Source organism: Vanacampus margaritifer, chromosome 2, assembly GCF_051991255.1.
Source record: "Vanacampus margaritifer isolate UIUO_Vmar chromosome 2, RoL_Vmar_1.0, whole genome shotgun sequence".
NCBI classification, from domain to species: Eukaryota; Metazoa; Chordata; class Actinopteri; order Syngnathiformes; family Syngnathidae; genus Vanacampus; species Vanacampus margaritifer.
The window spans coordinates 12,525,368-12,540,194 of record NC_135433.1 but is presented as its reverse complement, the minus strand read 5'-3'; the positions used below and the strand labels follow the sequence as shown (position 1 = coordinate 12,540,194).

Below are 14,827 nucleotides of genomic sequence, written 5' to 3'. Positions count from 1 at the left end.
GATTCTAGAACATGCTGATTCTTTGTCATAAATAAATAAAAACATTCAAATTCATTCTCGTTCGCAAGATGACTCAACTCTCTCACAAGAAAAACACAAAACAGCAATGTTAAGCATAATAAAAACAACCTTTACGTTTTCATATACACAACTTCAATTTGTCACAATATTTTACGTGACTTGAAGTGTTCTCTTACCTCACGAGCATTCATTGCATTTTGAGTCAAAGACACTTTTTAGGTTCCTGTTTCACTTGAGCAGGTGGTCTCCCAGGGGTGCGGCCAGAAGATAATTTTAGCGTTAAAGCGTTACTTATATTTAACCTCTGGAAATAATTCACCTTGTATGATATATAATCTTTTATTGTGATGTGACTCGCATAACTTGGAGGTCAGCCAGCTTCATGGAAAGGTTGTCTTATAGGTTTCACTATACAAGGTTGATACGTCTTCAAACTTTTTAAGTTCAAACTTCCAGTTTTCCAGCACAGTACAGATGCGGGAAATTTGATATTAATATTAATATGTACATTTTTTTCACGATTATCCATCCATCCATTATCTGCTGTTACGGAGGTGGTTGGGATGAGGACCCGGGTGCAAGGAAACGAGGAGGCAGAGGTGCAGTAAAAAAAAGGGATTTAATTCAACAAAAACAAGAAGGTAAACATCGATCTGGCAGACTAATAAAACAAAAACATCCCCCCAAAAAAGCAAAGCAAAACGTGGGGGAACTCCAGGGCAAAAATGGCAGCATGATGGGAGGAAACCATAATGAATCGACACAGACAAAGGGGAGACAAGAGACTAAATACACACACACTAATTGACACAACGAGACACCTGGACAGGACACAAGAGGCCGAGGGTGCTGATTGGTTGACACATGAGGAAGGGCAGGCAAACACAGGTGGACATGATAATGCTTGACGAGACTATAGGGAGGCACACGAGGACATTATAACAAAACACAGATCATAACTGAAACTAAGGTAAAATAAACTCAAACAAAACCCAAAATGTGAAAATGAAACTAAACAAGACCCAACCAAAACCATGTTATCTGCCGCTCATCCGGGCTCGGGTCGCGGGGGCAGCAGTTTTAGCAGGGAAGCCCGGACCTTCCTCTCCCCAACCACTTCAACCAGCTGTCATAAAACATTCTATCGCAGGTAGTTGCCCTAACTCTCACAACTCGCCTTCTTTTCCGGGTTATCAACCGCCACTCGTGCCCACATGACACAGGTCGCAGGTCGCCTACAAATGGCCAACCGGGAGAGATGGTCTCTCCAGCGTGTCCTGGGTCGTCCCCGGGGCCTCCCGCGGGTGGGAAATGCCCGGAACACCTCTCCAGGGAGGCGTCCAGGAGGCATCCGAACCAGATGCCTGAGCCAACTCAACTGGCTCCTCTCAACGTGGAGGAGTAGGTGTGCGATAAAAAAGCAACATTTGGTTTACTCCTTTGTCTGTCTTTACAACCGACCGCACAGCAAGATATGACCATTTTATGAGATAATCGATTAGATAAAGGACTTTACGCTGTACGGCATTCAATGGTTACAAAACAGGCAAGTGGCTCTTTTGCCGTCCAGCGTCCCGGAAGGGGCGTTCCTATGAGGGCTGTGAGGTCACGTGCAAAAGGTCAATACCGTAGACCTAATAATGAATTAATCAGTATACTTTTAAAAACTTTGTTTTTTTTACAGGAATAAAAACTGGCAGCTGTGGTAACCGGAATAATTATGTAAAAACAAATACAGTGCAAAAATAAACAACGTTACAGAACAACTTGTATATTATATATCCTAAAACTGTAAGCTTTCTAAACTTGTAGATTCAACAGTTCTATACTGATAAGTTTACTCAGCAACAACAGGGTGGTGTGGCTCAGTGGTAGAATGGTCATCTTGCAACCCTGAGGCTGTTGGTTTGATCCCAGTGCCGTGTGACTGTCGAAGATCTATGCGCAAGATATTGAAACTCCACTTGTTCCTGATGCTGTGTAATCAGTAGGTAAATGAATAGTCAAAATGCAAAGCACTTTGAGGGTAAACAGGGCCGGCCCTAGGTGATTTAGTGCCCTAGGCGAATGTGTAGATTTTAGCCCCCCCAGACAACTAGAAGTAATACAAATGAATATTATAAGTACAGTGCAATACAACAGTTTAGTGTAATTTGCACTGACATTATTAACTACAAAATGTTTTCAAACTATGTACAATATATTTGTGTAAGATACATATAAAAAGCATTAAAAATAATGAGGTCAGTGGACCGAAGCCCATTTTGTTAACAATTGACGGGAAACTTAAAAATATTTATGAAAATTTACGCTATTTTGATGTTTATTTTTATAGACAATTCTGATTGACTGACATACATGCCTCTACCTTGGGCCAATTTTTCTTTTCGCCGCTTTCTAAATGCAGTGCCTGAGGGCTTGGACCTTTTCATTGTAAAAGTTTTTGATGTATAGATAACAACATAAGCGAGCCATCCATCTATCAATAGCGCCAACACTCTGAGATGATGCGCAACCCCTCCCCCTACCTTTCACTGTAAACAGCAGCAGCAGGTCAGATTCAGGGTGCCAGGTTATGGTCTCGTATTTATTTGGAATACAAGTCATAAAAAATAATTATTATATCAAATATATATGCGTTATAATATAACATATATAAATAATTTACTGTAAAATAAATAAAATATATATGCTCTATAACATTTTGTAGCATCTTCGGATTAAATGAAGGTGGTCTCTCTAACTAATGGTTCACAACTTTTATTAAACCTTCCTTTGTGTGAACACACTGTAAGAGCTACAATACAAATAAACAAAAATTGCCATTAATAACTCAAACGGTATGTTTTGTGTATCCTTTTACTGTATTTAAGCCATATACTAGGGTAAGCATAGTCGAATTTCCCAAAAAAGAGGACGGTCTTGAAATTGTGGTACCAGTCGCAGTTACACAGTGTACTTCACCTCCTAGTAGTCACACACTGCCAACTGGACATTTTCATGATATTATAAAAAAAAACTGACGCCCCAACAGGGCGTAAGAAAATGGAATGTCCTCCCAAAAGAGGACACATTTGGTCACCCTACCATATACTATAAATGAATTGCCTTAAATGATTGCTTTTTATAGCCTTAACAATCTCTTGAGTACAATGTATATTGTAAATAAACATTTTAACCTAGCCTGTTGCCTTTATAAATACCTTAAAACAAAAATAAACCATACAGAAATACAGATTCTTAGTCAATAAAACAGAATCTTGATCGCTAAATATTTACCAAGGAGCGATTGCACACTCCAGTGGATGAAAACTGTAACGTTTTACTATGCAGTAAATTACACAATGAACATGAAATATAGCAACATTAATTAAACAATGAAACATTGCTCCAATACGAACCTCATTCCCTTCTCAGGCAAATAAAATAAAAGTATCAACTATGGCTGGCAACCAGTTCAAGGTGTACCCCTCCTACAACCCGAAGCCAGCTGGGATAGGCTCCAGCGCCCCCCCCCCCCCTCGTGACTCTTGTGAGGACAAGCGCTTAAGAAAATGGATGGATGGGTAGTAGCACAATAAAACAACGCAATTCTGCAATACGAAAATGCAAAAACAAAAATAATAGCAGGGTCTCATTAACATATTTTAATTTAGAAAACTAAAATATTTTTTACCTTTCTTGTTTTTTTGCCCTGCAAGTTGGCGCCCCCTCCACTAGATGGCGCCCTAGGCGACAGCCTAGTTTGCCTATGCCCTGGGCCGGCCCTGAGGGTAAGGTAGGAAAGCGCTATACAAATCAAGTAACATTTACTAAGAACATGCTGCTTTTATACTATCTTTTTCTGTTAAATTTACATGCAGACTTAGTTTATTGTACATTGAATACCAGTCAAATGTATAAGCAGTTACCATTTATTAAATACCAGTAAAATGTACAACTTGTTCTGTAAAATTGTTTTTCCTGAATTTCTCTGGCAACCACAGCTGCCAGTTTTTTTCCCCCTAACAACAACCTTCTTCTTTTTTTTTTACAGTGTGCATGCCATAATTAGCTGACTTAGCATATGAAAAGAATGTGCTTGCGATTTGTGGAGGGCCATTGGAATGATCATGGGTTTTTGCTATGGTGTGTGACACTGTGCCCAGTAGCCCATACCGTATACTGTACGTATGTACACACTGACACACTCCCTCTCAAAAACCTCCCAGCTCCAACATGTGCCTTCAGTATTTTAGAAAAGCCAAACCCTTTAATTATCCACCAGTTCAATCTTGGCGGAGGTTTGCAAATGGCAATTAATTGATGTTATTAACATCTGTCATATGTTCTATAATCTGAATATTAGTAAAAGCTATGTGGCTTTCTTTGTAAATTACAAAACAACACATCAAATTGTTCTGATATTTACATTAATTGTTTTGTTATTTGAAGAATTATGTTCATGTTGATTATGAACATAAAGTTTTATAATGAAACTAGAGCTGCAAGCAGCCATAAAGGGCCCTCACAACATTGGCCACGTTAGGGTGCTTGCACATCTGGTTACTGGCACGTTGGGGTACTGTAACATAGGACAAGAATCCTCTATCAATGCTTTTGCCAGGCCTTGCGTGTGCAAGGTTTCATGAGTATTCTTTATTAAAAGGCCAAAAATGCTGCGCAATTCCCAAAATAAAAAGAAAATGCTGAACTTCCTGTTAGGTTTACCACTGGCTACAGGAGATTTTTTTTGTTGTTGTAAGACTTTGTATTAAAAATTTGTGGAGTGCGCTCGGGCTCTGATAAGAATTCCTACAGAAAGTCCTCGCAGCGATTGCTGCTCAGGCCCTAAAAATAAGGTGACCACATATTGACTTCTGAAAAGAGAGCACTTGGCCGACCTTCAGATACTTAGGCTAAATGATAGTCATAAGTTTACTCAAATATGCCTTATATTATAACTATATTAATGCGTGCCTCCTCTGTATGGGTAGAAAATAGAATATAATCATAACTCTCTTTTGAAGTCTGACTTGATAAATTAATAAATGATAATATTAATATCATAAGGTGTGCCCAAACTTTTTTTTCACCCCAAAATCTACTTTTCAAGATATTGCCGGAAACATCAGGGATGAAACCCTACAGTTCTCTCCTACAGAACTCTACTGTTTGGTAGCACAGAGCACTCCCAATGAGCTAACCTTCGTGGCCACTGACACAGATCAGCACTTTATTTGACCGCTCAGAAATGAAATAACTGCAGTTGTGTGTAGTTAATTCAACTGGTGATGTAATTCACCTCTTGGTCCGGTGTCATGACACGTTTGTTGCTGCCTTGTGTTTGTGCTCTTTGCCTCCCTCTGCAAGCGTTTTTTGCATCATTGAATGTTTTTCTATTGATTTCAGCCTGTGTTCCGGTAGGCTGATTTGATCACGAGACGTTTATAATTATGTGATTGCATTGAGAATGCCAGTGATGTTACAGTACTGTATAGTAGACTGCATTACATTGTTTACAAATCATGCACAGCTGTTTATATTGTCATGTATGTGCTTGCTTATATTATTTAAGTAACATGCTAGTTGTACTACATGTTTCTTTGTCATTTCGGTTTTACGAAAAAACTGAGATGGAAGACAACAGTAAAACAAGCAAACTTTACTCCAACATCTTCGAAGATCGACCGGTAAATCGAGAGCTTTGCCTTTCGACTCAGCTCCTTCTTCACCACAACGCCGATAAAGAGTCCGCATCACTGCAGACACTGCACCGATTCGCCTGTCAATCACCCGCTCCATCCTGTCCTCACTCGTGAACAAGACCCCAAGATACTTGAACTCCTCTACTTGGGGCAGGATCTCATCTCCGACCTGCAGAGGCCACTCAACCCTTTTCCGACTGAGGACCAGGTCTCGGATTTGGAGGTGCTGATCTTCATCCCAACCGCTTCACACTCGGCTGCAAACCGTTCCAGTGAGAGTTGGAGATCACGGCTTGAAGAAGCCAACAGCACCACATCATCTGCAAAAAGCAGAGATGCAATGCTGAGGCCACCAAACCGGATCCCCTCAACGAAATCCTGTCCATAATAGTTATGAACAGAATTGGTTGACAAAGGGCAACCTTGGCGGAGACCCTCACTGGAAACAAATTCGACTTACTGCCGGCGTCGGTACCAGATGTGATCGGCCTGCCAGATCGTATCGGGGTCGCCTAACGAACACGACACGCTACAGGATTGGCTGGAAATTATCCAATTGATGACAAACATTGGGAAGAAAATATTAAATATGTCATTTAATTAACAAAATGTACGGGCTGAAATTGTAAAAACGTAAATAAACCCAAGAATAATAAAAGCAAGATATTTTGAATAAATAATCAAATACATTGATTAACATAAAATGGGACAAATATTGTCAGTTTAGATTGCTAATGTGGTCCTATTATTTTAAGACCATTTTTGTGATGTATTGTGATTTGTGAACTGCTAAAAAAGAAACCAAACCGAAGTGAACACGTCTGAATCGCGCATTTCGTTAGCGCTGCTGTACTGACGTCATAGGCAAGCTCGACGGCGCTTCAATCTATTTTTATTTTTTTTTTAAATTATATTTAAAATAAAATTAAAATAAAAAGTCACTAGATTGGTTGATAATAACTTTTTTCCTCAAATATTTGCTGGTGGTTTTCAAATAATCTCAAAATATAGCAAAAAGGAAATTGCTAAGTTTTAAAAATTGTACATTATTGAGTATGTTCAACATTCAATTTGTAAGGCGCTACACACGTTGAATGTGAGAGCGTTAAGTTGTGACCAGATCCAGAAATTGTTGTAGGATGAGTAAAATACGTTTATCGGAGACCTACTGATCATGTTAAATATGATCTCTCAAATGAATTGCACTTAATATAGATCAGATCCAGATAGAGCTATTGACTAAGCTACAGGTACCCCCATTTTGGGGAAGTAAGAATTGGGTGACCTGTGATACAATTCTGAGAACTCCTCCTTCTGTTTTTGCTTGTTAGTTTTTTGTACAAGTCTCCTGACGATTTGTGTCATTGTGGATTTCTGGCACAGTAATACACAGCCGTGTCTTCAGGCTGCATATTCTGTCCAGTTAGGGTTACTGTTCGGCTGGAGGGGTTGAGCTCAATTCCGAACTTGTTACTCAGGGAGTCCTTGCGGTAATAGTTTGCAGTGTATCTGCTCCCGATCCATTCCAGTCCTTTCCCTGCAGGCTGCCTGACCCACGCAGTGTAGTAGCTGCCCAAGCTATAAGACACTTGACAGGCGATGTTCAACTCCTGACCGGCCCGGATAGTCAGAGTCGGCGGTTGGGTCAACTGTTCGCACTTGACACCTGTGGAGGACATCATGTTAAATGTTGAAGGTGAGGAGTCAAAGGTCACGAGTGCCTCGGTGCCACTTACTGGAAGCAGCAGCCAGCAGCAGCAGCACGACGACACACAACATGGTTGGGACTGAAGGTGTCCTGATGGGAACGTCTCTTCTGCCAGGGCCCGACTGCAAGTTTTATAGCAACCCGGGTGGGGTCTTCACTTTGCATAGTGGCACTGCATGGGATATTAAAGCAGGTTCAGTATATATTTGTAACCATATGCTTCAAAACACTTTACAAAGAAGCATCCACAGGGTGATATGGCCATATTTACTCAATATATTTATTTTACTGGTGTCAGCAGTGTAACACAAGCATACTGAATGTGATATTTTCAAGTTTACTGAAATTGTTGCTGTGACTGTGTGAGGAAGCTGTAGGTGCCTACAAAGAAAATCTATTGTGTTACCATACAATCATAAAAATACTTAAAGACATTTCAACACTGAAATACCTCTCATCAATAAACAGTACAGCTCCACAATACCACAAATTACATTAACGAAAATATTTTAAATGAATATCTCTCTTTGACAGTATCATTCATTCAAAATTTTGCATTATTGTCAATGTTGTATTATTTTAAGCTTGAAACCAACATATCAGCATGACAAAAATCAAGCATGTTATTGTGACAGTTACACAATCTAAATAGAGGACTATTGAACAGGTGGTTCTGTGTCTGAAAAGGTGAACAAGATTACTTAATCATTTTCATGTTGTTGTTATGCCTAATTTAAAACAACTCCAAGTGACTCTATTCGTTGTCAGAATTCAGAAGAAAATCACATTGAAATGCGTTTTCAAGTTCACAACCTGTCTCAACTCCAAACAATAATGTTAAGTATCAGTGGTAAAAATTGTTGTTCACCTGGCAAATGGTAAAAGGTGCTTCATTTATACAGCACTTAGAAGCCATTCACCTACTGATGATGCATCAGCAAATAATAGGTTTTATTTTGCTTTTCTATTTTTGCAACTTTAATTTGACCAGAGAATGTCATAAAAACACAGCACACGCCCATCTTAGCAATATTTTGTGCAACGTTCAGTGTTCTTTTGCCTCATGAGCATTCAATGCATTCTGAGTCAAAGATGATTTTATGGTTCCTCTTTCACATGAGCAGGTGGTCTCGCAGAAGATCTTTTTCTTGGTAAAATACAACTTCAGACGCAGCATATATACTTATTAAAGATTATACGATGTTTTGCCTTTTATGATATTTAATGGGAAAGTCAGCTTCATGGAAAGGTTTGTGTTTGTCTTAAAGCATTCTAAAAATGACACAAGGGGTTAATAAGTAAAGCTTAAAATCGAGAGCTTTTTATGTATACGCAACAAAAGTATAAACACAACGCTTTTGTTTTCGCTCCCATTTTTTATGATGAACTCAAATATCTATAACTTTTTCCACGTACACAATATCACCATTTCTCTGAAATATTGTTCGCTAACTAGTTTGAATCTGTGATAGTGAGCGCTTCTTCTTTGCCGAGATAATCCATCCCACCTCACAGCTGTGCCATATCAAGATCCTGATCAGACACCATAATTAGTGCTCAGGTGTGCCTTAGACTGCCGGGGACTCCGAAAACCAGTCTATACTAACTGAGTGTATGTTAATAAATGCACGGGAAGTGGGAAAAATAATGGGCTATATATAAATATATATATATATTTTTTTTAAATACAAGGGAAAAATAATCGCATGTTGGGTCTGCTCGGTTTATATGAAATGTCAAAGTTTGCGTATTATGTAGCAATAGGAACTGTATTGCATTTGTGCAATCTGAATTAAGCAGCACAATCCACCAGTTTTTTGTCCATCTCAGGGGGCGACCATTTTGCCACATCGGACAAAGTGTAGCAACAGTCTCCCAATATTTTATTCAAATTGTCATGTGTTCGTTTGTGTCATGAGCACTGGGTGCATTTCGGGTGACAGATGTTTTTCTGGTTCCTGTTTCACATGAGCAGGTGGAGTCCCAAAGGTGCAGCCAGTAGATATGTTTGGAAACCGAAAAAAGCTTAACTTAACTGAACACAAGTTTCAGGCATGACAGATGGTTTGCATGTGTCATCTCTTTAATGACAAAAAACATGCATTATTTATTTCACTGTATTATACAAATACATATTACATTATCAGTACATTATTTTCAAATGCATGTATTTGAATTAGCCAGTGTCAAAACGTAATCTTATGACTTCAATGAATTTGAATTGTTGTTAGGAAGGATTCAATTTCATAACTTAAAATAAAAAACACGGAAAAACAATGGATTTGGTGGAATTTAATTGTCTTGTTAGGTCAATGGGGTCGGGTGACTGACTTGTAAGATAAGATAAGATAAGATGAGATAAAATAAGATAAGCTGTTAAAAACACATTTGTTTTGACTTGATAATTTTTGATTATGTTATTAATATTTTTCAATGTGCTTGAGTTTCTTTCTTGTATTATGTCTCAAATGTGAGCGGTTGTGATTCTGTACCTTATACTGTAATATATTCGATATGCCTATAGGAACATTCTTACACCATTTACATAATTACTTTGTTTAAATGGAAAGCAAAAAGCAACTGTACTGTACATATCAGTTTAAAATTTATACATTACACAAATAAACACCTGTAATGTGTTATGTTATTTATGTGAACATGTTTTCCCATATTGTATGACTACTGCATGTGTTCGGACCAATGCAAAAAGATATAAATGTGATTTCAGGATTTACTTTATCTGTCTGGTGCAGAATCTGACATCCTGCATGTAACGACCATCTAAATTCAATCTACTGTATGCTGATTTGAATTTTTGTCATATTTTCAAATGTCTATAACATGACAATTTGGGAATATTATATTTTTGCTAAGAATGTGCGATTTGGTACATTTAAGACTATTCTCTGACAGTAATGGCAATTTCTGAACAACTGAAAAAAAACAAGCCAATTCTGATTGAAGTTCTCCCATCTCAAAATTATTTTTAGGGCAGAAATACTACATTCTTTACATATTGGATGCTGCAAATGGATAGAAATGGCTATTGCATACACTGTAATATTGAATCAATGTAATCTAACTCTAATCTAATCAGGTTTGTAAATGGCAATTTCTGAACAACTAAAAAAAAAAAGCCAATTCTGATTGAAGTTTTCCCATCTCAAAATTATTTTTAGGGCAGAAATACTACATTCTTTACTTATTGGATGCTGCAAATGGATAGAAATGGCTATTGCATACACTGTAATATTGAATCAATGTAATCTAACTCTAATCTAATCAGGTTTGTAAATGGCAATTTCTGAACAACTAAAAAAAAAAAGCCAATTCTGATTGAAGTTTTCCCATCTCAAAATTATTTTTAGGGCAGAAATACTACATTCTTTACTTATTGGATGCTGCAAATGGATAGAAATGGCTATTGCATACACTGTAATATTGAATCAATGTAATCTAACTCTAATCTAATCAGGTTTGTAAACAATGTACAGCAGTCTCAACATTTACATTGGATGCACTTTTATATACAAACACAGTTATTATGAAACACCTATCTTCTGGAATTGTGTTCTTTAAAGAAGAAAAAAAAGAATCCTAAAAAGCAGATGTGTGAATGTGCACTGTATATGAAATTGTGCATCATTAAGCCTGTGTTTCTATTCCAGACCAAAGCTGCGGAGATAATCCATGAGAGACCTCATCCCTCCGCTTTAACATGCACAGATCACATTTTACACTCATGTACGGACACCCGCACTCTCCATAAAGACAGCATACATACATAAATACGGGCAACAGTGTATTATTTCAACATTTATACTTCTGAACAAAATCAGACAGCATGAGCCTGAAACAAGCCTGCATCTTCCTCAGAGGAGGGAAAAAGAGACAAGTAAGTCATGCAGATTGAACACCGCTTTTTATCCTTAAATTTTCCTTCTCAAACTTTCCAAGAAAGAAATATTTGTGAGATTATTTTCTTGTTGTGGGATTGTGGTGAAATATTGTTGGGAATAAAGTTTTATATTTATCCAATCAAAATGTATTTAGAATTGTCTGAATTTTAAGTCAAAACTTGTTCTCTATCTTATACATTTTATAATAGTAGATATATGCATATTATTATACGGCTAACAAGAATATGCAATGACATAGATACAAATAAACAGATAAAATGTGAATCCATTTAAATACATTGCTACATCAAAATAAACATTTACTTGTTCTGATTATACTATTATGGTGTGTGAATTTCTCATGCAAATCCAGAAGCTACAATATAGTAGAATAAATACCGTAGATATTGCATCATGTTTAGAATTTCATACTTGATGGAATAGTTTGGTCTGTCATGATAATTAGTGACTCAATAAATATGTATAGTAGATTCAATAGATTCAATTACAACAAAGTAGATGAAAAGTAGATGTTCACAATAATAGCATAAAATTTACTGCTTAAAATCCTGCAGGCTGCGTCACACATATTCAGTATATCTTAAAATTTTATATTAGTGCTGTCAAAGTTAAAGCGTTAACTGATTAATTCATCACAAAAAATTATCCCATTAATCATGAATTAACGCAGATTAATCGCACTATTAATTTTGACCAAAGATGATTCTTGAGCGTGACAGCGGATGGCTACGTTTAAGATCAAAATATTGGGGTCATTTTTTTCTATTTTAAATTATGCAAGTAATTAACTGATTAAAAAAAGAGGGGGATGAGCGCGTGCAGTGGATCAAAAAATGTTGAAGACGTCCTCATAACATTAATTGCCAAAAGAATTAACACATAACCGGTGCTCTTCAAATTTGGCGTGAAAAAAATGTTGACAAAAAGCCTTTTTTTATAAGCGATTAATCGTGATTAATCAAAATTCAAAGATGTGATTAATCCGATTAAAAATCAAATCATTTGACAGCTCTATTTTATTTATATATACAGTATATATATATATTGTGTGTGTGTGTGTGTGTGTGTGTGTATTGGAGTTGGTTAAGTGGCTTGTTAATATACTTGGTGCAGTAGTTGTATGTATTACTGTCTGCATATTTGAAAAAAACAGTAAAATGTTACTAATTGTGTCCATCCTTATTGTTATGCAGAGAGCTCTCACTCACGAGGAGGTAGAAGGTAAATTATTAGCCTTTGCATTGACATTTTGGATTAGCGGGCAACTTTTGACCGGTCTCTCTCTGCACGCTCTCCAGAGTTGCGTGTGGCTTTTGTGGAGTTTGACAAAGACAAAGATGGCTTCATAACCTGCAAAGATTTGGGCAACCTGATGAGGACGATGGGTTACATGCCAACTGAAATGGAGCTGATAGAACTTAGTCAAAACATCAACATGAATTGTAAGTTCATGTCGGACGCTAATGACTCTTGGTTGACAATGACAACAAAGACTCCAATATAAAAATGAATAGCAACAAAGAATTGCTTCTATTATCCTTGTATTATGGCATTGCAAAAAAATGCCAACAAAATACCATTCTATGATTTTTTACAGTGTTATTTACAGTAGGCTATACAATTAGTATAATGACAGTATGTAATTTTATGACTAGACATAGCTAAGATGACAACATAAAGAATGAATAGGGGGAAAACATGAATGACATGAATAGTAATAACTTTAAAATGATTTCCCATTCGCACTGTATGCTTTACAACTAATGCAGCAGCTGATGGTTTCTGCTTTCATATGTGTCAACACAGTAGGAGGACGGGTAGACTTTGAGGACTTTGTGGAACTAATGACCCCCAAGCTCCTTGCTGAGACTGCAGGCATGATTGGCCTAAAAGAACTGAAAGAAGCTTTCAGAGAGGTCCGCTCAGCCTCCACGTTTCCCGTTGTCGGTCTTTAGCACCCCTTGGCGGAGGCTATTTGGATGTCTGATCATTTTCCTCATCTTCTCCAGTTTGATATTGACGGTGATGGTTCTATCACATCCGATGAGCTGAAGCACGCCATGCTGAAATTATTGGGGGAACAAGCCAACAAAAAAGAAATTGAGGCAGTGGTGAAAGAGGCTGACAACAATGGGGATGGGACTGTTGATTTTGAAGGTGAGATACGACACCATGTACATGAAGAATAAGCAAAAAATATGTCATCAAAATTCTGCCCAATGTCTTTATAGAGTTTGTGAAAATGATGTCGCAGAAGTGAAGACGCCAAACAACGGTGGATGCGTTTCATCTTCAGCCTGCTTTTCTTCCCCTAATGGGTGTCATCATTTTCATGCAAAACAATTTGATTAAAAAGAAATGTACTGCACAGACTTGTAAATACACTAGCATTTCAATATAGACTTTAAAGGAGGAGCTTGCCAATCCTCCCTACCACGGAAAAAAAACACTTTTGGTCTCTACAGGCACAATTGACAGTACAGTAGTATGATACAACTCAGTCATATCCGGCTCATGTACAACGAACCAAGTCAGATGAAAAACTGTCACAGACAGAAGATGTGACTTATCAGGTGTCAATCATTTGTCGCACACTAGCAGACTCACTGGGCCAGACACCCGTTTTGTTGTCGTTGTTTTCCACAGCTTATACTCTGTCGTGTTACTACCAAGTCGTATTCACTGTTTTAACAAATATTACAAAAAGTTCTTATTTAGAAAATTGCAAACTCCCCCATTGTTTTTGATGTCAGCCAATTTTTCCCAGATTTTTTTGTTTGATAATATCAAGAAGGTACGAATCCCCCATGGCCAACACAGTGGACCATGCGGTCGGTATGTCTGCCCGTCGTGTTTCAGTTTTGTAGGGCTTGGGGGTTTGTTTTATTTTGGTGGGTTTGTTGTGTTTGTCTTGTGTTCCTGTGTATCGTTCCCCTGTCTCGTTATGTCTGATTACGTCCACCTGTGTGTCTTTCCCCTTCCCAATGTGTTTGACCAATCAGTGCCCTCACCCTATTGTTTCCCAGGTGTTTGTCATTAGTATTGGTGTATTTAGTTTGTTGTCTTTGTCCAGTGGAGTGGGATCATTGTTGATGTCAGAGATAAGTTGTGGAAGCCTTGCGGGTGTTTGTCGTCCTCAGTCAAGCATTATCTCAGTCCAGTCGCCTACGTCACCGTTAGTCATCTTCGTCTCAGTCCAGTAGTCCATGTTGTGGTTCAGTCTTCTTCGTCACCGTCCAGTGGCCCTCGTTTCCTTCAAGTCTCCTATTCTACAAAGTTGTCCACGTCTCCTTCTTGTCTCCACCTTCTACAAAGTTCCGCCAAGCATCCTAAGGGCCGCCTGGTTGCTCACGTTCACGCCAGCCCCGGTCACAGTCATGGCGACCCCCGTCTTCTCCAGTCCTCGTCATCTCTCCTGTGCCCTTTCGTTTCAATAAAGATTCTCTCTTTGGTCACAATTTGTGCCTCCCTGCTGTTTCTCCTTGTCTTTG

General features: G+C 38.1%; 1 protein-coding gene across 1 annotated transcript; it reads left to right on the top strand.

Moving 5' to 3' along the window:
- Window positions 1–11,096: 11,096 nt before the first annotated feature.
- On the top strand, window positions 11,097–14,794 carry cabp5b (calcium binding protein 5b). Its single transcript, XM_077557179.1, has 6 exons — window positions 11,097–11,311; window positions 12,530–12,557; window positions 12,635–12,778; window positions 13,143–13,252; window positions 13,346–13,493; window positions 13,568–14,794. The coding sequence occupies exons 1-6, from the start codon at window positions 11,261–11,263 to the stop codon at window positions 13,594–13,596; spliced, it is 510 nt and encodes a 169-aa protein (XP_077413305.1). The 5' UTR covers window positions 11,097–11,260; the 3' UTR covers window positions 13,597–14,794.
- Window positions 14,795–14,827: the final 33 nt, after the last annotated feature.